This window comes from Acinonyx jubatus, chromosome F2 (genome assembly GCF_027475565.1).
Source record: "Acinonyx jubatus isolate Ajub_Pintada_27869175 chromosome F2, VMU_Ajub_asm_v1.0, whole genome shotgun sequence".
Classification (NCBI taxonomy): domain Eukaryota; kingdom Metazoa; phylum Chordata; class Mammalia; order Carnivora; family Felidae; genus Acinonyx; species Acinonyx jubatus.
The window spans coordinates 81,848,171-81,875,223 of NC_069394.1; the positions used below are offsets into that span (position 1 = coordinate 81,848,171).

At 36.7% G+C, this 27,053-nt stretch overlaps 1 protein-coding gene across 2 annotated transcripts in view; it reads right to left on the reverse strand.

Moving 5' to 3' along the window:
- SPIDR (scaffold protein involved in DNA repair) overlaps positions 1-27,053 on the reverse strand; it is a 493,308-nt gene that overhangs the window by 294,046 nt on the left and 172,209 nt on the right. For both annotated transcript variants that reach the window (XM_015071433.3, XM_053208306.1), the window contains 2 exons: positions 26,122-26,366; positions 10,018-10,118 (listed from right to left, as the gene is read on the reverse strand). In XM_015071433.3, coding sequence (XP_014926919.1) covers positions 10,018-10,118; positions 26,122-26,366 — 346 coding nt within the window. The remainder of the gene's footprint in view (positions 1-10,017; positions 10,119-26,121; positions 26,367-27,053) is intronic.

A 27,053-nucleotide genomic window follows, 5' to 3' on the forward strand; every position in this document is an offset into this window, starting at 1 on the left:
ATCATCTCTGAAAAATTTCCAAGTCTAACATTCAGAAATCCAAGAAGAAATAATAAATGGCAGATTTCCCCCCCCCCGCCAAATACAGAGACTATTTTTTGGAGGAGAAAGGAAAAAACCCGTAAAAAAATAACAGAACTGGGGTGCGCCTGGGTGGCTCAGTCTGTTAAGCATCTGACTTTGGCTCTGATTGTGATCTTGAGGTTCATGAGTTCGAGCCCTGAATCAGGCTGGGCTCTCTTCTGCCAGCTCAGAGCCCACTTCACATCCTCTGTACCCCCCTCTCTCTGTCACTCTCCCACTTGTGTGCTCTCTCTCAAAAATAAATAAACATTAAAAACAACAACAACAAAACCTTTGATGGGGACATGTATCATAAAATGTGGCACTGGAGGGACGCCTGGGTGGCTCAGTCGCTTGAGCGTCCAACTTCAGCTCAGGTCATGATCTCACAGTTCATGAGTTCAAGCCCCCGCGTTGGGCTCTGTGTTGACAGCTCAGAGACTGGAGCCTGCTTCGGATTCTGTGTCTCCCTTTCTCTCTGTCCCTCTCCCCCTCATGCTCTGTCTCCTTCTCTCAAAAATAAATATTTAAAAAAATTTTTTTTAATAAAAATAAAAATAAAATGTGGCACTGGAAAAATAATAAGGCAGTGAATGTAATTTTGCAAAAATCATGGTGGGAAAATGAAGAAATAATTATTCTCAATGCAAAGATATTAGGAAATTAAAATAATATGACAGAAAGAATAAATGAGAACTCCTGAAATCTGAACATATTTACTCTAAGCAGGTACGCTAACAGTGCATGGTGAGGTTATCTAATAGAGTCTGGCAGTTGAGTAACTGTGGGAATTTGTTTTAAGGAGACTCAGTACCCCTTCTAGGTGAGCCAGCCTGAGCATTCTGTCAACTAGTTGGGGAGAGGCTGGCTAGTGGTGTAAGTGGAAAACAAGGTTTCCCGGGCAGCAGATCAGGATGCTATCGAAGCAGTGTTGGAGAAAGGCATCGACAGATGTTATAGTTTTTTGTGGCTTACAGGTCACAAAGTTTCAGCTGTTCATGACCCACTGGCAAAAAGTAAAAAAATAAAAGAATTCTACTACAAAAGCTATTAAATATTAATACCAATATGAATAACTAAGTTCACTCTTTGCTCTTATAATACTATTCTAAGTTCAAGACAACATATTTATTACTTTTGAAACACATACATGTGCACAGAAAACTTACAGCATTTTTACCTTTACAGGCATATCAAAGGGTGTTCTAAAATGAGAACTCACACACATGTGCTTAGTGACAACTCTCAACATATAGTAGCAAGTTGAGGAAAAAGAAAATTGAGAGAGAATCCTGCTTTGGACGCCAGTAAATGCTACTGTACTTCATTAATTTTACTTGTTTCTCTGCCCCTCCCCCATCTTCTTCTTTCTCAAGTTTAGAGTGAATTTTTTAGAACAAAAATCTCAGTGAAAAATTACTTATCTGAAGACCATCTTTTGATTTTTTGGTTTCACTTATCTTTTTTTTTTCTCCTACTCTGTATTCTTTTTATTTAATTTTATTTTAATTTTATTTTTTTAAATATATGAAATTTATTGTCAAATTGGTTTCCATACAACACCCAGTGCTCATCCCAACAGGTGCCCTCAATACCCATCACCCACCCTCCCCTCCCTCCCACCCCCCCCCCCCCCATTAGCCCTCAGTTTGTTCTCAGTTTTTAAGTCTCTTATGCTTTGGCTCTCTCCCACTCTAACCTCTTTTTTTTTTTTTTCCTTCCCCTCCCCCATGGGTTCCTGTTAAGTTTCTCAGGATCCACATAAGAGGGAACAAATATGGTATCTGTCTTTCTCTGTATGGCTTATCTCACTTAGCATCACACTCTCCAGTTCCATCCACGTTGCTACAAAGGGCCATATTTCATTCTTTCTCATTGCCACGTAGTACTCCATTGTGTATATAAACCACAATTTCTTTATCCATTCATCAGTTGATGGACATTTAGGCTCTTTCCATAATTTGGCTATTGTTGAGAGTGCTGCTATAAACACTGGGGTACAAGTGCCCCTATGCATCAGTACTCCTACTCTGTATTCTTAAACATTACAAGGAGCTCACTGGTTTTGTCCATCTAAGAATATCCTTAACAGTTTTTAGTTTAAAAACTTAGATACCACATTGAGAAACTTCTTGTCATGCCCTTACTGAACAGAGGATGAACAGGAGAACTGGGAGACAGACTTTGCTACGCTCATGTCTCCAGAACTCAGTCATGCCATGAGCATACGCTCTCAGTGCCTGCCTGGATCTGCCTCCCAACAAACTACCTAGAACAAGATGGGCCATTATCACAGGCCACTGAGGCAGACTGACACGAACACACAGGGCTGTGCCTGTCTCTAAATAGAAGATCCAACTGGAAGGGTTATTGTGAGGATTTAATGGGTCAATAAACACACGAAATGCTTTGGATATCACGTAATAAAAAGTGGCCATGGCAAAGCAGTGTTGGAAAACTGTTTCCCTTCAAAAAGAAGAAAAATAGAATGGTTCCTGAAAAGAAATCTAGGAAATATGTTTCTTCTGACTCTGTGATCTTCCATTCCCTATTCCACAGACACCTTTTAAAATACATATTTCGAAGGCATCACACTGGAAGGCGAGATGGGGGGCGGTGGTGATGGGCAAAGTAGAGGAGATTAAAGAGTACAAACTTCCAGTTATAATGTAAATAATTCATGGAAATAAAAAGTACAGCATAGGGAATATAGATAGTACAGTCAACAATAAATATAAGGTAATAACGTTGTATGGTGACTACACTTATGGTGAGCACTGAGTAATGTACAGAATTGCTGAATCAGTATGTTGTACACCTGAAACTAATACAACATATGTTAATTACACTTCAATAAATTTTAAGAAAATCCAATCACAGACTCCAGGAGCTGAATGATCAGACCCCTGCACCCCCTCTTCTCTGCCTGTCATCTCACGTGCCCATCTGCACTAGCCTTCGTGTGCAGCACACGTTTCTCTCTGTTTTCTAAGCAGCTAGGTCAATCCAGCCTTAGTGATCACAAAAAAACAGCCAAGGAAATAGACACACATTTAAAATTTATTCAAGTTTGAAGAATCTTGAACTATGTCTTTTATACTGAAATGTACTTGGAGGAACAAACAGGGAAAACAAAACTGATTATTAAATGGTATAAGTGGTTGTTATAAAATAGCCCAGAAAAGTAGGCTATACAAGAGGGAAGAAAAGAAAAAATTAAAATCCACAAAGCAAAGGTGTTAAAATTTTTTTTATTATTTTAGAAATATTCACTGGAATATTTGAAATATGCACTGTCTTATAAAACTAGATATGCCCTTACTATAACACCTGGCAATTGCTCCCTTGATCATTTGTAGGAGAAAAATAAAGGCCTATGTTCACTCAAAAACTTGTACACTGACATTCATAGCACCTTTATTTATAATAGCCCAAATTTGGAAATGATCAAAATGTCCCTTAGTAGGTGCACAGTTAAACAACTGGTATATCCACATCATGGAAAATTACTCACTAATAAAAGGAAGTTAACTATTGATATATATACAATCAAATCTTGAGGGAATTATGCTGAGTGAAAACAGCCAATCCTGAAAGGTTACACACCATATTATTCCATTAAAAAAATTTTTTTAATGTTTATTTTTGAGAGAGAGAGAGAGAGAGAGAGAGAGAGAGAGAGAGAGAGAGAACACACCAGAGCATGATCAGGGGAGGGGCAGAGAGAGAGGGAGACACAGAATCTGAAGCAGGCTCCAGGCTCTGAGCTGTCAGCACAGAGCCTGACATGGGGCTCGAACCCACAAACTGTGAGATCATGACCTGAAGTCAGACGCTTAACCAACTGAGGCCCCCAGGCGCACCCCCCCATATTATTCCATTTATATAACAGTTTTGAAATGACAAAACTATGGAAATGGTAAGATTCATGGTTTTAAGGTATTAGAGAGAAGGGTGGGAAAGAGATGGCTGTGGGTAGCATGAAGGGATTCTTGTGGTGATGTATGCTTCTGTATACTGACTATAGTGGTGGGCATGTGAATCTATACATGATAAAATTACATAAACAAAATATATACAAACTGACAAGTACATGTAAAACTGGTAAAATTTGAATAAGGTCAGTGAATTGTATCCTGGAACAATATTTGGGTTGTGCTGTCATAGTACAGTTAGGAAAGATGTCATCATTGGGGGAAAGCAGGCAAAGGACACAGAGAATCATTCTGTATTATTTCTTTTAAATGTATGAGTTACATGTCAATCTACAACTATCTCCTAATAAAATGTTTTGCTTTTTTTTTAAAGGCAGACAGATATGTTGGAGACATTCACTCAAACATTTCCAATCAATAAGCAAGTTCACACCCCTCCTTGTTATGGATTAATTGGATGATACTCCTCAAATGGAACAAATGTAAGAAGGCCACAAGCTAAATAATTACAAACTACATATTAATTTCATAAACCGTTATTTCTCATATCTGAAGGAAATAAAGACTAAGAGAGATGCTACATTTAATTTCTAAACCAAAAATTAAGACCTGATTCATAAAATTCCTAGGTTTCTCAGTAAACCCATCAGAAGAAGGGAAAGCCATGCCCAACGTATTCAGTCAAAATTAATCTAAGATGAACAAGCCACTTCTGTGTGTAAGAAATAAAATGGAACTGTGACTTCAGTACCTTGTTAACCCAAAGGTACATGTAAATCCCAAGGAAGAGAAGGAGAAGCTGATTTTGGTTGCTTCTGAACTACCAGACTGGTATGAAAATGACCTCCGAATAATTCAGTGTCTGTTTATTTTCACCACCTATTGAGTGCTGACTCTGTCTCACAGCTCTTTGTGCTTACATGCAGAATCAGATTCATTGTCAGCACAAGCTCATTAGGTAACGTACTATTACATTCACTTATGATCGGGAAATTAAAAGGCTCAGAGAGTTTAATAATATAGATATTTTAATAAATCCATCACTGAATCTCAGCTGTTTACTAAATTTTTTTTTCTTGGGATTTGGGGGTAGTGGGAGCTATTTCTATTTAATATTTTTAAGTTTTTCTTTTACTTACCCAGTTCCTATAAATATATAGAAATAGGAAAATATAATTTTGTATACTGAAAGAAAAAATTTCTTCTGCCAGGCCACAAAGTAAACAGTGAAATATTCTTCCTAACACAATAGAAGTTATATCAAAAAGAATGAAAAAAATGGTACAATGTATTACAAGACACCAAGCAGAGGATCTAAGAAATCTCAAAAGTAAGAAATTCATCTAAGAGAAAGAAACAAAAAATAAAATCCAAATCTAAAGATGTTCAGACTTTAAGACAAAAATCTATTGGAGATGGGCCATTCATATATGAAATTAATGGATTAGTTTTTAGCTCTTTGTTTTTGTTTTCTTTTGCTTTTATCTTTTATTTGTGGTATAATTTATATAACCTCTATCCCCAAATTCAAAAAGGAAATTATGGAGCACCTGGGTGGCTCAGTCGGTTAAACCTCTGACTCCTGATTTCGGCTCAGGTCATGATCTCATGGTTTGTGAGATAGAGACCTGCTTCGGGCTCTGTGCTGATAGCACAGGGCCTGCTTTGGATTCTCTCTTCCCCTCCCCCACTCCCTCTCTCTCAAAATAAACAGTAAAAAAATAAAAATAAAAAAAAAAAAACAAAAGAAGGCAAATCATAAGGAACATTCCAAATAAGGTATTTGGTGCTTATGAGCCAAATAAAAGGTCATATTCCCTCTCTTCATTCCAGGCACCCAGTCACACTTATTTGACCTGGTATTTTTCTATTTCAACCTCTAGCAGATACTTTCTATTCTGTGCTTAACAATTTGTGGTCAATTCACTATGAGAAGGTAGGACAACAATGTAGAGTGATTTCTATTATATGTTAACATGAATAATTAAGAAGACAATCTGCCATCTCCCTATCAAAATAATAGGATTTGAGGGTATCCTACAAAAGATTCATTATTTAGATAACCTTCAAACTTACGTCCTATGCTTAGTGTCGGCTTAAGAATGCAACACGGAACTAACTACATGTTGAAAGACTACCTTTTCCCAAACAAAAATGACATTTGTATGAATATTTCTAATTTTGCTGGTTCCTTAATCACTTGCCTTCTTAATCCTAACTTTCTCCAGCCCAAGCAGATAATCTAATGAAGGCCCACATGGATTAGTGATTAAGAACATGGACAACAGAGATAACATCAAACCTGGGCTTACGCATCTATACCATATATTCAATCTACAAATTTTTCATCTAGAAAATAAGAAAAGCAAACTGAATCTTACAGCATTATTTTGCATACTAAATGGTTTAATATGTAGTAAGCCTCAGCATTGTACCTGCCATACAGTAAACCTCCAAATGTGATACAACAGTGATAAGGACAAAGTCAAAGGAGAAAAAAAGACAGACAGAAGCTATTTTCCCCCAATAATTTCTTAGGAATTTATGGTTCAAATTAAAGTCTGTCCAAGTCTTCCTCTCACCTTGAGCATATTTATAATATTTCAAGACTATAAAGTCAACAAAAATTCAAAATAGATACCTTATTTGACACATAAAGTTCAACCTGGGGTGTTTGTTTATTCCTCAATTGTAATATCAAGAGCAAATTGGTAGAGGGTCTCCTGGGTGGATCAGTCGGTTAAGCATCTGACTTCAGTTCAGGTCATGATCTCATGGTTCCTGAATTCAAGCCTTGCGTCAGGCTCTGTGCTGACAGCTCAGAGCCTGGAGCCTGCTTCAGATTCTGTGACTCCCTCTCTCTCTGCCCCTACCCTGCTTGCACTCAGTCTCTTTCCCGATCTCTCTCTCTCTCTCTCTCAAAATAAATAAACATTAAAAAAAGAGAGCAAATTGGTAGAGAAGTGAAAAAAATTATTTTCATGAGGCAGGATGTGGTACCATGGAAAGAGCATGACACTGGCAGTCAGGTGGCTATGGTTTTAGCCCTGTTTCTTCCTTTAATTGAATAATCAGAGCAAGTCACTTCCCTCTTCTAGGCCACATACTGTCTCCATCCCCCAAAGAGGAGCTGAGACTGGCAGATCTCTAAGAACCCTCAAGAATTACCATTCTACCTTTTCATGAGGGAAAAGAAAATAGGATGTGGCATGAACACTAATGTAGCATATAGGTGGTACTTTCAATGTTTTTTTTTTTTAAAGATTTTTTTTTAATGTTTATTTATTCTCGAAAGAGAGAAAGTATGAGCGGAGAGAGGCAGAGAGACACAGAATCCGAAGCAGGCTCCAGGCTCCGAGCTGTCAGCACAGAGCCCGAAGTGGGGCTCAAACTCACGAAGCATGAGATCATGACCTGGCCCGAAGTCAGACGCTCAACCGACTGAGCCACCCAGGGGCCCCACAAAGTTCTGGCTTTTTAAGTGTGCAATGGCCAGACTCCAAGGAAAAGCTAGGTATTCCAGTCACTCTGTTTGCTATCCTCCTGTCCTCCATTCTTCCCGTCCTGTCTTTTCCATCCTGTGGCTCATGACCTCATCCCAACCTCTCAATACAAAGTTGGCCTATATCACTAAAATAAAAGTTGCTTCATTGAAATTTACCAAGTCAAATATTTTTTTTAATTTTTTTTAACATTTATTCATTTTTGAGAGACAGAGAGACAGAGCATGAGCAGGGAAGGGGCAGAGAGAGAGGGAGACACAGAACCTGAAGCAGGCTCCAGGCTCTGAGCTGTCAGCACAGAGCCCGATGCGGGGCTCGAGCTCACAAACTGTGAGATCATGGCCTGAGCCGAAGTCGGACGCTCAACCGACTGAGCCACCCAGGTGCCCCGACCAAGTCAAATATTTGTATCAAGTCAGAAAGAAATCCAAGCTTACCATTCTCTTATATAATTACTTCAAAAGAATGGAGGCAAAAGCAGAATAGGAAAGAAGGGTAAGTTTGAGAATTTAGGTGGCATGGCCATATTTTTCTGGTTGAAGCAGAACAAAAGAAATTTATAATGCATAAAACCCCAAATTAAATTCAAAATGATGAGTGACACAAAGTTAAACAGAAAACTAGTTAGAGGTGGAAGTGGATAGATTATAGGAGAAAATGATCACTCCAAATCAAGGACATCACATTTGAGAGGTTACGTACGTACAGGTAAATATTTTTAAATAGAATATGAAAGATTACTGGAAGGTTAAAATGAAAAAATATATTCTAAAATCACAAAGCGTTCTTATTTTTATTAAATAAGTCTTGAAAAAGATCACAAGTTAATTATAGGGCTATTTATTATACTCCACCTCAGTAGTGATTAGTTCAAGGAGGGGTACATGTCTCTGCAGACCAATGAAAATCATTGGTAAAATATTAGAAAAGAAAGCATTCTTTTTATCAGACGTGACACTGTGAATTACCATGTGGAAAAGACCTACCAATCTTTTCAAACCAATATGCCTGACGTGAAATTTTCTCCCTGTGGCTTTCAGGTATAAGTACTATTAAATTCTTTTTGTGCTTATGCCAGCGTATTTATTACTGACTTCCCTGAGTAATAAAACTCATTGTCAATCTTTATGTATACCTGGTTTTCTGACTAATCAAATGAGTTGTGAAGATGATTATTTAATATAATCTTTTATATATAAAAAAGATAAGATACAAAGTAATAAATGTAACAATGGGCTGATTCATAGCATCCTGTAATAAAAAAAAGTATTCTTGGGTCATATGTATCAGGTCATCCTGATAACATATGTCATATTATAATACTCTTTAATACAAGAATGTGAGAGAAGGCAGTTGCTAGAAGATAGCTGGGAAGAATTTTACTTCATTTTATTTTTTAAGATTTTTAAATTTTAAGTAATCTCTATACCCAACACAGTGCTCGAACTTACGTCTCCGAGATCAAGAGTCAAATGCTCCACTGACTGAGCTAGCCAGGTGCCAGCTGGGAAGGATTTTAAAGATAATGAATGAGATCAAAATTAAAAAGTCTTCCAGAGAAAAGTGCAACAGTTGACAACATACTGGTTGAGTATTTTATCTAGCACTGCTGTTCTACTTTGCATGCTAACATGTGCCAAAATAAACTGTGAGCCTATTAAGATGCATATTCCAAGGAACCCCCTGGAGAGAAAACTAATAGATGACCATTCCCACCTACTTCTTCCCCCACTCCTAATGGAAAGACCACTCAAGAAGAAACCATGAAAAAAACCACAGTCTCACAGAAGAGGGAGCTTTTCCAGGTATATGAAATATTCTTAACATCAAACAATTTGTTAAAAAACAAGTTTTCAGTCACTTGCTTGTAGTAGCAACTTTCAAACTACATCCTGTAATTTATTAGAAGGGACCTATATCAATTTAGTGAGATTAGGATTATGGGAAAAATAAAAGACAATGCAGAGTATATCACACATATTAAGGTTAGTGTTGTTTAAAAAACGTTTCAGGGGTATATGCGTGCATGTAAATCATATGTGCACTGGGAGATTATATAAGGTGTATTTCTTTATTTTTTATTTTTTATTTTTCAATATATGAAGTTTATTGTCAAATTGGTTTCCATACAACACCCAGTGCTCATCCCAAAAGGTGCCCTCCTCAATACATAAGGTGTATTTTTTACTAGGGATCAGAGTCACAGAAGTCTGAAAGCTATGAGCAGAAAGCTATGAGCAAAAAGCTAAGAGCAAAAGAAAAGCCTAACACAGAGCTCTCCAAATCAGATCAAGAGTATGTCTTCTATTGAACTGTGAGAAGCTCTATAGGGAGGGATAAGTAGACCTTATAAGAATGGACTCATCTTTCAGAACAATTTTTGAGACCCATAGGACACCTGGAGAAAAAGAAAACATCATGAAAACAGTAATGATTAAATTAATATATCTTAACAAAAAATAATTTTGACTAGCATCTTCTTTATCCACGGTCTCAGATGTCAGTGCAGACCTTACCTGAAAGCGTCTTTTGGTAAGAAACACATTGATGTCTCCATAAAGAAATGGCAGATCTCTCTCGATTTTGCAGTCCATTTAGTCTTTCTGCTAGCCCGCCTCTGTTTAATGAATTACAATGTATTAAGTTAGTTAAAAGAAAAGCTTCAGAATAGTTGGAACTCTCTATTTTATACCCTCCAGCCAGAAACAAATAGAACATGCAAATTCTAACTTATTTGGCATCATGTTATCTTCCTAGAGGCCGAATCCTCCTAGATCAATATTCTTTAAGATTTCTTGAAGCTCAGTTTCCTGATTCTTAGAAATACAGGTTACTCTCATGTCAATTTGACTTTCTTCCTATTCTTTCCTAATTTACTTATTCCATGAATATATACTGATCACTTGTTTCCTGTTCTACCTAGCAAAGTGCTAGATGCCAGGAATCAAAAGAAGGCAATGAACCATGCCACAGGGGAGCCTCACAATCTACTCAGCAGACAGGGACAAAACATATAAATTAAAGCATGGTCAGAATTGTAGTCAAGAATAAAACCTGCAAACTGTTGATAGGCAGAACACTCAAATAAGAGAATTTAGGTATGGGATCATTATTGGGACCACAGAGACAACTGACTATTAACCACAAGCACACCACAAGGGTACCAACATTATAAAAAAATTTTTAAAAAACCCAAAACCTTCCATGTATGGCAGGAAGATGATTAAAATGGACATACTTCACAAAAACCTTTACCTATCAATGAATAATATATACAACAGTATTATTACATATTATTACACTAATACATTAATTATATTATTACACTAATATTCATGTATTATATATAATATACATTATACATGTTACAATTATACATTATTATATAATTACATTGTTATATATCCTTATATAATAAACATAATGTAAGTATGTTGCATATTAACATAATATAATGCTTATATTATGCTAATATATTAAATCATATATAATATGTATATTCATTGATATGTATATTATAAACATATATATTATATATATTTTTTTGATTCAGTAAACTACCTAGGGTCAGAGAAGTCAGCAGCTCCTAAAACATCTGTGCTGTCAAGAAAAATCAGGATCAGCTGTTAATCACCATTATGATTATATTATACATAATTTATCAATATATTATTTCATATAATTACGTACCAGCTCACTGATCATTTCATTACATTATCTCATTTTATTCTAATAATATACCTTTATTAAGAACAGATATCAATAACTACCTCACAGATGATAAAATCAGAGCTTAGAAAGAGGAAATTCTCCAGTATTATGTAACTAGCCAGATGAGGATATAGTTGTTGAAACCAGATAAGACTTAGCATAGTGCCTGGCATTTAAACCTTCAAGAAACACGAGTCATTGGTATTATGATTTTGTCATGATTTTTACTTGTGCCCTACAAGCCCTTTCTACTGAGATGACTGAAAGATCTCATTTTCATACATATTATGTATATTATCATTGTTTTTGTATAGACACTTGTTTTCCTATAGGCACTATTGTTTCTGAATGTGTGGGACATATAACAATTTTTTAAAATTCTCAAAATCACAAATATGCCAAAGAACCTCAACTTTACATACATGTCTACCTCTGCTTAATATATGTGTAAGCTCTTCTTCATATCATTCTCTTTACAGAAAGTAGCTCATTATACTCCTTCTCTAAACACTATAAAAGTAGGTACTATTGTCATCCTCATCTTTACACATGATAAAGTGAGGGAGGCAGTGAGAAATCAAACACCTGTGAAAGGTGACACATGTGATAAGTGGCATACCTGGAGGCATACCTTAGCAGTCTGTCTCCAGAGTTCCTAAACTCAGCGTCAATGATATACTTACTGCCTCTTAAAAAGAAACTCCTAATAAACACAAGAAAAAAAGCAAAACACTATTCTTTGTACAATGATCTAGACAGTTACTTGTCAAGTGTTGGTTTTCAATCCTAGGGCTATCAAAAAAAGAAAAAAAGACAAAATGCAATCTGAAAGCAGTATACGGTTAAGGCCACATTCCCAAGTAAACTGTATAATCTCCCAAGTAAACTGTAGGAATTATAAGATGAAAAGGAAGAGTAAAAATAAATGTGGAACAGTTCTCTGCATGTAGAAGTATCTGGAGCCATAAGATAGAATCAGCATTTGAGCTTGTTTTTAGTCATTCGGAGATGTAGTAGTGTTTCACAGAGCATCTCTGCTCCATCTGCCTAGAGAAATTATCATCAGATGGACCAAAGCCTAGAAATGGAAGCACCATGACCTCTGACCAACAATCATAATTCAGTGAAAACCTATCTCACATTATTTAAAAAAAAAAAAAAAAGTCATGCAGGAGGTTCAAGAAGGCCCTGCTTGTATACAAACATGTTCTGTTTTCTGTCTTTACTTTTTTCTTTTTTTTTTTTTGTTAACAGTTCCATTGAAGTCTAATTGACAAATAAAACAAATATTTAAAGTGTACATTGTGGTGATTTGATATATGTATACATTGTGAAAGGATTCCTCCCATCTGGTTAATTGACAAATCCATTGCCATATATATTTAACTTTTGTGTGTATGAGAACATTGAAGCTCCAGCCTCTTAGCAAATTTCAACTACAAAATACAATGTTATCAACAGTCATCATTGTGTTTTCCTTTATTTTCTTTTTACACTAATACCAGATTTTTATTGTTCTTCAAACAATCTGAAAACTACTACAGCTTATCAAAGTTCAAAGGTAGTAGCTATTACTGTATTTTACTTTAAATCTTCAGAACTTATTCATCTTATACCTGGTACCATTTTACCAAATTCTCCACAACTGGCACTGGCAACCACTTTAATCACCCTCTGTTTCTATGAGTTTGACTTCTTTTTTTGTTTTTAGATTCCACTTATAAGTGATACCATGCCGTACTTGTGTTTCTCTGTCTGGCTTATTTAACTTAGCATAATGCCTTTGAGGCCCATCTATGTTGTCACAAATGGCAGGACTTCCAGCTTTCTAATGGCTGTGTAATACTCCATTGTGTGTGTGTGTGTGTGTGTGTGTGTGTGTGTGTGTGTGTGTGTGCGCGCACCACATCTTCTTATCAATTTATCCACTGGCTGACTTTAGGTTGTTTCCACATATTAACTACTTTGACTAATGCTATGATAAACATAGGAGTGCAAATAACTCTTTGGTATCCTGTTTTCATTTCCTATGGATGACTGAAAGTAGAATTGGTGGATCATACGTTAGTTCTGTTCTCTGTTTTGTTTTGTTTTTTGGAGACCTCCATACTGTTTTCCATAGTGGTTGTGCCAATTTACATTTCCACTAACAGTGCACATGGTTTTTATTTTCTCCATATCCCCACCAGCACTTGGTATCTCTGGTTTTTTTGAGGATAACCATTCTAATAAGTGTGAGTGATATCTCACTGAGTTTTGACTTACATTACCCTGATGATCAGTGATGTTGAGCACCTTTTCATGTACCTGTTGGCCATTTGTATGTCTTCTTTGGATAAGTATCCATTCAGTTCCTCTGCTCATTTTTAGTTGGATTGTTTTTGGTTTGGTTTTTGAGTTGTAGGTGTTCATTATGTATTTTGGATATCAATCTTTTAATAGATACATGACTTACAAATATTTTCTCCTTGTAAGGGAGACATTCTGTAAGAATGTCTTTATCATTGTGTTAATGGTTTTCTTTTGTGGTTTTGAAGCTTTTCAATTTGGTGCATTCCACTTGTTTAATTTTGCTTTGGTTGCCTTTGCTTTTGGCATCAAATAAAAAAAAAATCATTGCCAAGACCTATGTCATGGAACTTACCCCATGTCCTCATCTAAGGGCTTTATGGTTTTTGGTCTCACATTCAAATCTTTAACACATTTTGAGTTGGTTTTTGTGTATGGCATAAAATTGTAGTCTAGTTTCATTCTTTTGTATGTGGCTGCCCAGTTTTCCCAAAACCATTTATTGAAGAGATTGTCCTTTCTCCATTGTATGTTCTTGGCTCCTTTGTCACAAAAAAAATTGACCATATATACAAAAGGAGTATTATGGTCATTAAAATATGTGTCTGTTTTTATACCAATACCATGCTGTTTTGATTGCTACTCCCTTGTAATATAGTTTGAAATAAGGAAGTGTGATGCCTCCAGCTTTGTTCTTTCTCCAGATTGTTTTGGCTGTTTCAAGCCTTTTGTGGTTTCATGAAAATTTTAGGATTGTTTATTCTATTTCTGGGGAAAAAGCCATTGGAATTTCAAAAGGGGTTGCGCTGAATCTGTAGATTGCTTTGGGCAGTATTAACATTGGAATAATATTAATTCTTTCAACCAACGAACACATTTATTTTTGTCTTCCTCTATTTCTTTCATCAGTGTCTTATACTTTTCAGTGTACAGTACTTTTATTTCCTTGGTGCAGTTTCTACCTAGGTATTTTAATCTTTTGATACAACTGTAATTGGGATTATTTTCTTCATTTCTCTTTTGGATAGTATACAGAAATACAACTGATTTTTGTATATGGATTTTGTATCATGCAACTTCACTCAATTCATTTACTAATTCTAACAGTTTATTGGTGGTCTTTAGGGTTTCTACATATAATATCATGCCATCTGTAAATAGAGACTGTTTTACTTTTTCCTCTACAATTTGAATGCCTTTTATTTCTTTTTCTTGCCAAATTGCTGTGGCTAGGACTTCTAGTTATCTGTTGAATAAAAGTGACAAAAGTTGGCATCCTTGTCTTTTTCCTTATTTTAGAAGTATCATGTCAGCTGTAGGCTTACTATATGTGGCTTTTTTATGTTGAGGTACATTCTCTCTGTACTCAAATTATTGGCACTGTTTCTCATGAATTGATGTTGATATTTGTCAAAAGCACTTTATGCATCTATTGAGATACCCTATGATTTTTCTCCTTCATTTTGTTAATGTGGTATGCATATCATGTTGATTGATTTGTGTATGTTGAACCATTCTTACATCCTTGGAATCAACCCCAGTTGACCATGGTGTATGAAACTTTTTTTAATTTGGTTTGCTAAAACTTTATTGGGGATGTTTATGTCTATGTTGATCAGAGATATTAGTCTGTAATTTTCTTCTGGTGTCTTTGATGTTAGTATCAGAGTAATCCTGGCCTTGTAAAAGGAGTTTGGAAAAGTTCCTTCTTATTTTATTTTTTGAAAGATTTTGAGAAGGATTGGTATTAGTTCTTCTTTAATTGTTAGGTAGAATTCACCAGTGAAGGTACCTGTTTCTGGACTTTTCTGTGTTGAGAGGTTTTTGATTACTGATTCAATTTCCTTACAAGTAATTGATCTGTTTAGATTTTCATTTTCTTCCTGCTTCAGTCTTAACAGATTGTATATTTCTAGAACTTCTCTATTTCTCTTAGGCTGTCCAATTTGTCAGTGTATAATTGTTCACAGTAGTCTTTCATGACCCTTTGAATTTCTGTGGTATAGTTGTAATGCTTCCTCTTGCATATCTAATTTTATTTATTTGTATCTTTTTTCATTTCTTGGTATGTCTTGATAAGGTTTTGTCTTTTTTTAATCTTTTCCCCAAATCATATGATTTTAATCTTCATAAGTAGTTAAGACTTGCTTTGTGGCCTAACATATGATCTATCCTGAAAAATGTTCCATGTGCTCTTGAGAAGAATGTGTACTTTGCTGTTTTTAGATGTAATGTCCTATAAATGTCTGTTAAGTCCATCTGATATAATGTCTCTAAGTCCAATATATCCTTCATGATTTTGTCTGGATGATCTAGCTATTGTTGAAAGTGCGGTGCTGTAGTCTCCTAATATTGTATTTCTGCCTTCTTTCATATCTGTTAAATTTGCTTCATATACTTAGGTGCTCCTATGTTGGGTACGTATTTATAATTGTTATATCTTCTTGGTTAATTGATACCTTTGTGACTACAAAATGATCATGTTTTCGTTATAGTTTGTGTCTCAAAGTCTGTTTTGTCTGATAAAAATATAGCAAGCCCTGCCTTCTTTGGATTTCCATTTATATCGAATGTGGTTTTATATTTTTTTACTTTCAGTCTATATGATCCTGTAGGAGTGAATTTCTTACAGACAGTATATAATTGGGTCTTGTTCTTTTATCTCTTCAGCCACTCTACGTCTTTTGATTGGAGAATTTAATCTATTTACATTTAAAGTAATTATTGATAGGTATGGAGTTACTGTTGCCATTTTGTTAATTGTTTTCTGGCTTTTTGTAATACATTTGTTCCTTTCTTCTTCTCTTTGTCTCTTCCATTTTAATTTGATGATTTTCTACAGTTGCTTGTATTGATTCCCTTTATCTTTTTTATATCTATTATAGGTTTTTACTTTGTGGTTACCATGAGGCTTATAAGACATCTTATATTTAAGCTGTAACAACTTAAGTTCCAATGCATACTAGAGCTCTATATATCTATTTCCTCTTGTTATGATGTTTTATGTTTTTGATGTCACAAATTACAACTTTTCACCTTGTTTAGCCATTAACACATTTTTGTAGTTACAGATTTTTTAATACTTTTGTCTTTTAATCTTCATACTATAAGTGATTTACCCACCACCATTACACATCATTAGAGTATTCTGAAATTAACTACATGTTTATATTTACCAGTGAGATTTATACTTTCATGCTTTCCTGTTACTTTTGTCCTTTTGTTTCAGCATGAACAAGCCCCTTTAACATTTCTTCTAAGGCTAGGCTAAGGTTGATGAACTCCGTTAGCTTTTGCAAGTATGTAAAACTCTTAATTTCTCTTTCAGTTGAGAAAGACAACTTTGCTGGGTAGAATATTTTTGGTTGGCAGATTTTTTACTTTTAGAACACTGATATATCATGCCACTTCCTTCTTGCCTGCCAACTTTCTGCTAAAAATCCACTGCCAGTCTCATGGAGGTTACCTTGCACATATCAAGTTGGTTTTCTCTTGCTGCTTTTAAAATTCTCTTCTTTAGCTTTTGATAATTTAATTACATTTCTTGATGTGGGTTTCTTGGATTCATTTATCTAGAACTCTATAAACTTCTTGGATCTAGAGGCCTGTTTCTTTCCCCAGATTATAGAAGTTTTCAGCCATTATTTCTTTGTTGTTGTTGTTTTTTTTAACGTTTATTTTATTTTTGAGACAGGGAGAGACAGCATGAACGGGGGAGGGTCAGAGAGAGAGGGAGACACAGAATCTGAAACAGGCTCCAGGCTCTGAGCTGTCAGCACAGAGCCTGACACGGGGCTCGAACTCACGGACCGCGAGATCATGACCTGAGCCGAAGTCGGATGCTTAACCGACTGAGCCACCCAGGCGCCCCAGCCATTATTTCTTTGAACAAGCTTTCTGTTCCTTTCTCTCTCTCTTCTCCTTCTGGGACAACTACAACACAAATATTCATCCACTTCATGGTATCCTTTAAGTTCCTTAAAGTATCTCCATGCTTTTTCATTCCTTTCTCTCTTTGTTTCTATGTTTAGATGAATTCCATTGCCTGTCTCTGAATTCACTGATCTTTTCTTCCAGCTGATCTAGGCTTTTGAAATTTCTACAGTCACTATATTGTTTTCAGGTCTGTTGTTTCTGTTTGGTGCATGCTTATATTTTCTATCTCCTAAAATTCTCACTTTGGTAATGCATTATTCTCCTGACCTTGGTGAACATCTTTATGACTATTATTTTGAACCCTTTGTCAGACAAATCACTTCTCTCCATTCCACTAAGGTCTGTTTCTGGAGTTTTTCTTGTTCTTTTTGGAGAACATATTCCTGTTTCTTCATTATCTTGGAGTCTCTGTGTTGATTTCTGTGCATTAGGTAAAATAGCCACCTCTCCGAGTCTTTATAGAGTGGTCTTGTGTAGGTGATGAACCTTATTGTTCAGACTGCCCTGAGCTCTTAGTTGTCTCCCAAACCTTGTGGAAGGCAAAGCTGCATTCTTTGTTCTTAGTAGCTCCCAGTAGTTGTGGGTACCAATACCTGTCAGTGTGCCAAAGAGTAGGATCTCAGTCAGCACCTAGATATAGGCTGGTTAAAAGCTGCTTTTAAAGTCAGCAACTTTTAAAGTATCCAAGCAGACAGACCTCTTTCATGGAAAGACTGGAAGCTGGGCATTTTTCTCTGCTCCCTCTGCTCTGAGTCCTCAAGGGACCATCAGGTAAGAGTTGCTTCCTTGTTTGCCACCATCCTGTGGGACCCACAAATCACAAGTCCCCCTGGCCATCAGGGCCAGGAGATCAAGAGATGTGCCCTCTGGGAGACACTGGAGATCTAGAGTGTACAGGGAGATGTCATCTGCTGACCTCCCTGATCTCTGGGGAGGATGGCAGTCAGCACCTAGGTATGTCTTTTAAATTGGAAGCCTGACCCTCAGTCAGCAGCAGCAGCTTTTAAAGTACACAAATAGGCAGCGTTTAAGAAAAGACTGGAAGATGAGTGTTATCTACTCCCTCTGTGCTGAACCCTGGAGGGAAAACTACAGCAAGTTCAAGCCAGGTTGACAACTATTTCTTTGTTTGCTAGAGTCTTGCGGGTCTTATGGACACAAGCCCTGTTAGCTTTCAGAGCTAGGTGTTTTTTGGAGGCTCATCTAAAGACGAGTAAAAGTCTTAAAAACTGGGGTGTTAGATGTTGGGTTCAAACTCTTTGCTTATGGAAAACCTGGGAGTTATGAATCCCTACCTATTGTATGTCACTATGCCTGGGGTGAAATTTATGGCTAGCCTGTGTCTTACCCTTTCCTACCTGTTTCACTGTGGCTATTTTCTAATTCATCCAGTGCATAGGAGTCACTCAGTTTCTGGATTTCTTTCATGGGTAATTGTTTCATGTGTAGCTACAGATTTGGCATGTCCAAGGGAAAAGTGAGTCTAAGAGGTTCTCATACTGCCATCTTGGATGAGAGCCTCGAAATGACTCTTGTCAATATGGTCAGCAAAGTTATTCACAGATAAAATCCAAAACACCAATGCAGAATAAAAAATTCACTAAGAAAGTTAAGATATTTTAATTATCTTTTACACAAAAAAATTGACGGGTAACCTATCTGAAAAGATTCCTGGCATTAGTTCAACAGGGCTAAACATTGCTACAAAAACCATATGAAGGGAAAAAGAATAACAATTCAAAAATATTCCAACATTTCCCAAAAAAGCTCATTAAAGTACTTTTTTCAGTTTATTTATTTTTGAGAGAGAAACAGAGAGAGTGAGTGGGGAAGGGCTGGGAGAGAGGGAGAGAGAGAATGTCAAGCAGGCTCTGCACTGTCAGCGTGGAGCCTCATGTGGGGATTGAACTCGCAAACCATGAGATCATGACCCAAGCCGAAACCAAGAGTTGGATGCTTAACTGACTGAGCCACCCAGGTGCCCTTCATTGAAATATTTTTAATAAGCTATATAAAGTGAGGAAAAATAATTTAAATGTAGTATAATGTATTTAAGTTTTGTTTTCTGTTAGATATAATAGGCATTGTGAAAAATAACTTTATCATAAGAATAGGGAGATATGGCTTTATTATTGACAACATACTTAAATATAAAAACAATTTTGCATTGACTTTCATTAGTTATGACTTAAACAGAATAAAGTCATGAACCAAAAAGATAAAATTTTTTTTAAAAGGGAAGGGGCGCCTTGGTGGCTCACTCCATTGAGCATACGACTCTTTGATTTTGGATCAGGTCATGATCTCATGGTTTGTGGGATCGAGCCCCGTGCTGGGCTCCGTGCTGACAGTGCAGAGCTTGCTTGGGATTCTCTCTCTCCCTCTCTCTCTCTCTTTGACCCTCCCCTGCTCACAAGTGTGCATGTGCACGCACACTCTTTCTTTCTCTCTCTCAAAATAAATACATAAACTTAAAACAAAAAAACAGGCAGCCCAAAGAGTAACATTTCTCTATGGGGCAAACACAAGGAAAAGTTCAATGTTCTCCAAACTTGAAATGCCAACAACTACTTAACTTGATCCTTGCTAATGAGCCACAATCTGGTTAAAAACAAACAAAAAAGCAACAATTCTTTTAATCACAGCTATGGTCATTCTAGATAAGGAAAATCTATTATTTACACCTGTATTTTTCTTTTTTTTTTTATGTTTATTTATATTTGAGAGAGACAGTGCATGTGGGGGAGGGGCAAAGAGCAAGGGGGACAGAGCATCTGAAGCAGGCTCTGCACTTAAAGCAGTGAGCAGCCTGATGCAGGCGTTGAAGATCATGAAGAACCATAAGTTCATGACCTGAGCCAAAGTCGGACGCTCAACCAGCTGAGCCACCCAGATGCGCAGACCTGTATTTTTCTGTACTCTGTCTGACAAAAGTCAGTAACTGGGTTTTGTTTTGTTTCATTTTGTTTTGTTTGGTGATCTTTGTGAGGATTATCAGGACATCAGTATTCTCAGCATTTTCATAGGAGTTCACTTCAACAAACCAAATTTCTTAATGCAAAACTGTTTCTTTGATCCTTATTAGATAACTAGCTAAGAGATTTTTCTAAGCATGATGCTCTAGTGCTTTCATTACAAAACCGCATATGAATCAAAATATATTACCTTTTCCCTACCTTCAGAAGGAAGTCAAGAAACTATCATCATGGGCAATCATAAGCTATCCTAGTCAGTTTAGAAAGCTGGCTCCTATTGTCAACAGTCTTCCAGTTTGAATGCCTGAGACTGACAACCCTAATCACATCAAACTCATTTTTAAATTTTTTTTAACGTTTATTTATTTTTGAGACAGAGAGAGACACAGCATGAACGGGGGAGGGGCAGAGAGAGGGAGACACAGAATTGGAAGCAGGCTCCAGGCTGTGAGCCATCAGCCCAGAGCCCGACGCGGGGCTCGAACTCGCGGACCGCGAGATCGTGACCTGAGCTGAAGTCGGATGCTTAACGGACTGAGCCACCCAGGCGCCCCATCATTTTTAACATTTAAACACATTATCAACTTGGAAGGAATGGCCACAAAACAGACATCCCTCACTTAATGTTTATTTATTTATTCTTGAGAGAAAGAAAACATGTGCACATGCCCCCAGAGCGAGGGAGGGGCAGAGAGAGAGGGAGAGAGAATCTCGAGAAGGCTCTGCACTGAATAGTGGGAGCCTGACGTGGGGCTCAATCATACGAACATGAGATCATGACCTAAGCTGAAATCAAGAGTCAGACACTTAACTGACTGAGCCACTCAGGTGCCCCTGTATATCCCTTATTTAGTTATCACTTAGAAATCACAAGAAGAAAACAATCTTCTGCATATTTGTGGAGTTGCTTCAGTCATTAGCAAAAACTCTGTGTCCTCAACTTCTCCGAATGCTCCTTTCATCTTCTTACTCTTCCCCTGAGGGCTCCCTGGCTGTGATCTTGAATGCAACTGCCATCTCTCCTCTCCTTTCCACACAACAGACATGGAGGGCATCCTGCCCTCCTGTGTCTCCTGGGATGTCCACACAACAGACATCCCAGGAAGGGATGGTCTTGCTCTTTACAGAGGCTTCCAATTTTACACCTTCCCTTCTACTACACCTGTGATGCATAGAGGGAGAGGAACAGCCCATCCCTAATTGTTTTGATGCTATTGTAAATGAGATCATCTTTTTATTTTTCTGCTAATTAGTTGCTACTGTACATACAGATCTGCTATTGATTTCCGTATGTTAATTTCATATCCTGCTATTTACTGAATTCGTTGATTAGATATAAGAGTTTTTCGATGGGAGTCTTTCAAGTTTTCTATATATAGAATCATGATGAAAAAAACTGCAGACAACACAAATATATGAAAAGATATCCCATGTTCATGGATTGGAAGAATTAATGTTGTTCAATGTCCACAACTGCCTAAAGCCATCTATAGATTCAATGCAATCCCTATCAAGATTCCAATGGCATTTTCACAGAAATAGAGCAATCCTATAATTTGTATGGAACCACAAAAATCCCAAATATCCAAAGCAATCCTGAGAAAGAACAACAAAGTGGGAGACATCACACATGCTGATTTCAAGCTATACAATAAAGCTATACCAATCAAGTAAAAACAAACATATAGACCAATGGAACAGAATACAAAGCCTAAAAATAAACCCATGTATACACAGTCAACTAAAATTTGATAAGGGAGCAAGGATACCCAAAGAAGAAAAGACAGTATCTTCAATAAATGGTGCTGGGAAAATTGGATATTTACATGTAAAACAATGAAACTAGACCTCTATTCTTATAATACTCAAAAAAATTAACTCAAAGTGGATTAAAAACTTAACCCATAAAACCACAAAACTTAAGAAGAAAACAGAGGAAAAAAGTGTCTTGACATGGGTGTTGGCAATAATTTTTTTTGGATATGACACTTAACCCACAAGGAATAAAAAAACAAGTGGGACTACAAAAAACTAAAAGCTTCTGCACAGCAAAAGAAATAATCAAAATAAAAAGGCAGCCTACAGAATAAGAGAAAATGTTTGCAAATCACATACCTGATAAGCAGTTAATATATAAAATATTCAAAGGAATTTGTACAACTCAATAACAAAACACACGCAAAATAATCCAATTTTTAAAATGGGCAAAGAACCTGAATAGACATTTTTTAAGGAAGATATTTAAATGATCAACAGGTATAAGAAAAAGTGTTCAACATCACTAATCTTTATGAAAATGCAAATCAAACCACAACGAGGTATCACCTCACACTTGTTAGAATGACTATTATCACAAAGCCAAGAGATAACAAATTCTTGTTAAGATATGGAGAAAAAGAAACTCTTGTGCACTGCTGGTGGGAATGTGAGTCAGTTCAGTCACTACAGAAAACAGTACAGCGGTTCCTCAAAAAATTAAAAATGGAACTACTGTATGATCCAGCAATTCCACTGCTGAATATATATCTGAAGGAAATGAAATCACTATGTTGAAGAGGTCTGCACCCCCATGTTCATTGCATCATTATTTACAATAGGCAAAACATGAAAACAACCTGAGTCCACTGACAGATGAGTAAAGAAAATGTGGTGTATGTGTATGTGTGTATGTGTGTGTGTTGTATACATACACACATACACACACAGGAATATTATTCAGCCACTGTAAAGAAGGGACTCCTGTCATTTGTGACAACATAGGTGGACCTTGAGGGAATTATGTTAAGTTAAATAAGTCAGACAGTGAAAGACACTGTATGATCTCACTTATATGTGGAATTCTGAAAAACAACAACAACAAAAACAACACAAGCTCACAGAGAAAAAGATCAGAATTGTGGTAACCAGAGGTGGCAATGGGGGGTGGAACTGGAGGAAAGTGGTCAAAGAGTACAAATTTCAGTTATAAGATAAGTAAGTAATGGACATGTAATGTACAACATAAGGAGGACGATGGTTAATTAACACTGCTGTATGGTATATCTGAAAACTGGTAAGAGAGTAGATCCTAAAAGATCTTATCACAAGGAAAAAAAACCTTTTTTTTTTTTCTTGGTATCTGCATGAGGTGATGATGGTCATTTCACAATATATGTAAGTCAAGACATTATGCTATACACCTTAAACAGTGCTTTATATCATTTATATTTTCATAAAACTAAAAGAAAAAAACACAATAAATATAAAAGTAAAAAAAAATTATTACTACTAAAATGCAGACCAACATTCTACTTTTAAAAAGTAATGGGGGGGGGGGGAGGGTGCCTGGGTGGCTCAGTCGGTTAAGCGTCCGCTCAGGTCATGATCTCGTGGTTTGTAAGCACAAGCCCTGCGTCGGGCTCTGTACTGACAGCTCAGAGCCCGAAGCCTGCTTCGGATTTTGTGTCCCTGTCTCTCTCTGCCCCTCCCCCACTTGTGCCCTGTCTCTCTCTATCAAAAATAAATAAAATGTAAAAAAAATTTTTTTAATTGTTTAAAAAAAAGTAATGGGGGATGGGTGACACAACATGAACAAGTGATAGAACTAACCACACAAAGTAGACACCTTCATGCATTCTTGCCAAATACATCTACACACATATAAAAGAATTCAATGCCAAACAGAAAGTGGAAAAAACAACTTCAAGTTTTGTTTGAAAGTATAGAAGCAAAACAATAAAAACTCAGACCCTAGTATATCAACTGTACAAAAAATGTATATGGTCAATTTACAACAGAGAAAGTAAGAGGCTAACAATTCCCTCCCACAGGGACGGGGAGGGGGGGAGCCTCAGGATATTCTCACCAAGAAAACAAAACAAAACAAAACCATCTGATCCCCTGTATCACCCTCTTGCCTCATCCCAGGCATGTCAGCTCCACAAAATGTCCTTCCCCACACCTCATGACTAGTCTTGATCCTTTTCTGCTTTCTTTTCTGCTTTTCTTTGACATAAAATTTGTCTCCTTTTGACATTACTTCCACTTTACTTCTTGGGCCCTCATCATACATCCTCCTAACACAGGACACACAACAGTGCCCAGCACATAGTAGGCCCTCTGTAGGGTTGGGGACATGGCTTTCTGTAATTACATGGCATTAACTTCAAAAACAAGGACATTCAAATCCCTCCAACTGTCTTCCTTTCCTGTTCTTTCCAAAGACTATTAAACCACCACCATTTTCTTTTGAGGCTTTAACACACCCACTCTGGGCATAAGACCTTCTGAGTTATTTTGTGTTATAAACATAATATATATGGTGAATAAGTATCAATAAACTCACCATGTTACATCCATCCCAGTAGACTCTGTCACATCCTTATGCTCCTCCCTCTACTCCTATGCTTAAGACAGGACTCTCCTCCCCAGCCTTCCCTCCCCTACTTCCTTTTCCTAGACACTGACAGAGCAATTATTTCCAACCACTCTGTCTCTACTGGGTCCTCCCCATTATTTTCTAAATAGGCCTCACCTTTCATCTGATGTCTCTTTGGACCCAAGATCCCTTTCAAGCCACTAGCAGCTAATCTCCACTTTTGACCTCTCACCTCAAGTCCCCATCCTAGAAGTCACAGCACTGTCCCCACTCCTATGCTACTGGGTTCTCAATATGCATCACATCCTCTGCCTCATTATTTAAACATTTCCTAAACATATCCAAAACCTGTGCTTTTCATTGCCACGTTTACTCTTTCTACCGAAACTCCTTTTTCCTTGAATCTCTCTACTAAGTTTACTTTTGTGGCACTGCTTCCCACAAGTTCTCACTTTCATTGAAATTTTACTTTCATTGTTTTGTTCTAATTTAAAACACAAAGAGACCATGTATTACACACGGTTGGTATATGGCTCTCATAAGGCACATCCTGAGCCCCTTTCCATGCCCTGCTCCACCCACTATGGCCTGGCCTTTGTGGTTCTCCATACACATACCAGCTGGTTTCTTATCTGCAACTTTGCTCTCTTGTACATCTTTGCATTTGCAAGTGTTCCTTTGGATAATCTCTGTAACTGTACTTGTAAAAGTAATTCGAATATATTTATTTCTGTTTTCCTCTTTATAACTTTTTCAAAAACAGAAATAGTCATTCACTTGTCTTAATTGTCTAAGTATCTGGAACACTGATGCTCAATAAAATTTGATAAACTCTAACAACCCATCCCACTAAGGAAAGTAGTCATGTAAGCTGTTAGGACTGAAACAGTAAATGCTTGACTTAGATAAACAGCTCCCTAACTCATCTCCAGAAATTAGAACTTCTATAATTGCTTATTGAACTTAGAGTTCTATTCTGCCAATTTTTCTCTCCAAGTAAACAAGTTAAGTATTTTTAAGTTAACCTTTTAGGTATTTGGATTTTTAAAAATTTTATTTATTTATTTTGAGAGAAAGAGCGAGACAGTGAGAGAGCAAGAGAGGGAGAGAGAGAGAGAGAGAGAGAGAGAGCAGGGGAGGGGCAGAGAGAGAAGGGAAGAGAGAGAGAATCCCAAGCAGGCTCTGCACTACCAGCACGGAGCCCGATGCAGGGATCAAGCCCATGAACCAAGACCTCAGCTGAAACAAGAGCTGGACCTTAACCAACCAAGCTACCCAAGTGCCCCAGGGATTAGATTTTTAAAGAAATATAACAACTTTCTAAACAAGTATTTAAAGAGATGTAATTTAACCTTAGAAGCTTCATCTTTGCTGATGGTCCTGGAGTCCTGGGAAACGTCTGCTTCTGGGGCATGTACAAAATGGTCTCTGCAGATTTCACCTTCCGCCTTATTGGTCTCTCCATCACCTCTCTAACATCAGTTCCAAAATCCATGTGGTTTTTGGGAGAGGATTCTGAATCAATGAACAAGGCATTCTCTGAGTCATCTTCCTTTTCACTATCTGATGAATATTCCAAAATTTCTGTAGAACTTCTCTGAAAAAAAATTAACAGAAATGCAATTACATTTGGAGAAGTCTTTATTCAAGTCCATATTTACATACACCTGTTATTCCATTCTCTTCTGTTTATATTCATTGATATAACTTTGTAAATACAGTTATTTGTAGGTTAAACTTTTATTTTGACATGAGTTCCAAAGTAAAAAAAGCCATATACACAAAGACAAGAGAGTGTTAAGCCAGTTGTAAGCCAGATATTATCTCATAAAATCCACCAAATTCAGTGCAAGTATTTCAATCTTCCTTTGGTAAACTAAAAGAAATGTGCCCCATATACAGTGAGTCTCAAAAACTGAACTAGTAAATGGCTGATGATAGTCACTGTAATCTAACATCTACTGGAATAAAGTATTTTTTGGATTTTGAAATTTAATGTGAGATAAATAATGCTATTTGTAACAAACCAAATACAAAGAAAATTGCCTCTTCAGGTGTAAGCTTACCAAAGGATTCTCCAAGGATAAAGACAAAAACTTGACTTTTCCAGCACAATTCCATTATAATATTTTCAAGAGATGAGTTTGAAATGGCTAATAACAACTGTACTTTTTAAGAATATGAGTTATTGCCACTTTTTCCTACCATTTCCTAAAATGTTTTTTATTTTCTCCTACTCAGAATTCTAATTACATTTTTTTTTGAAAACTGGATTATAAAAAAA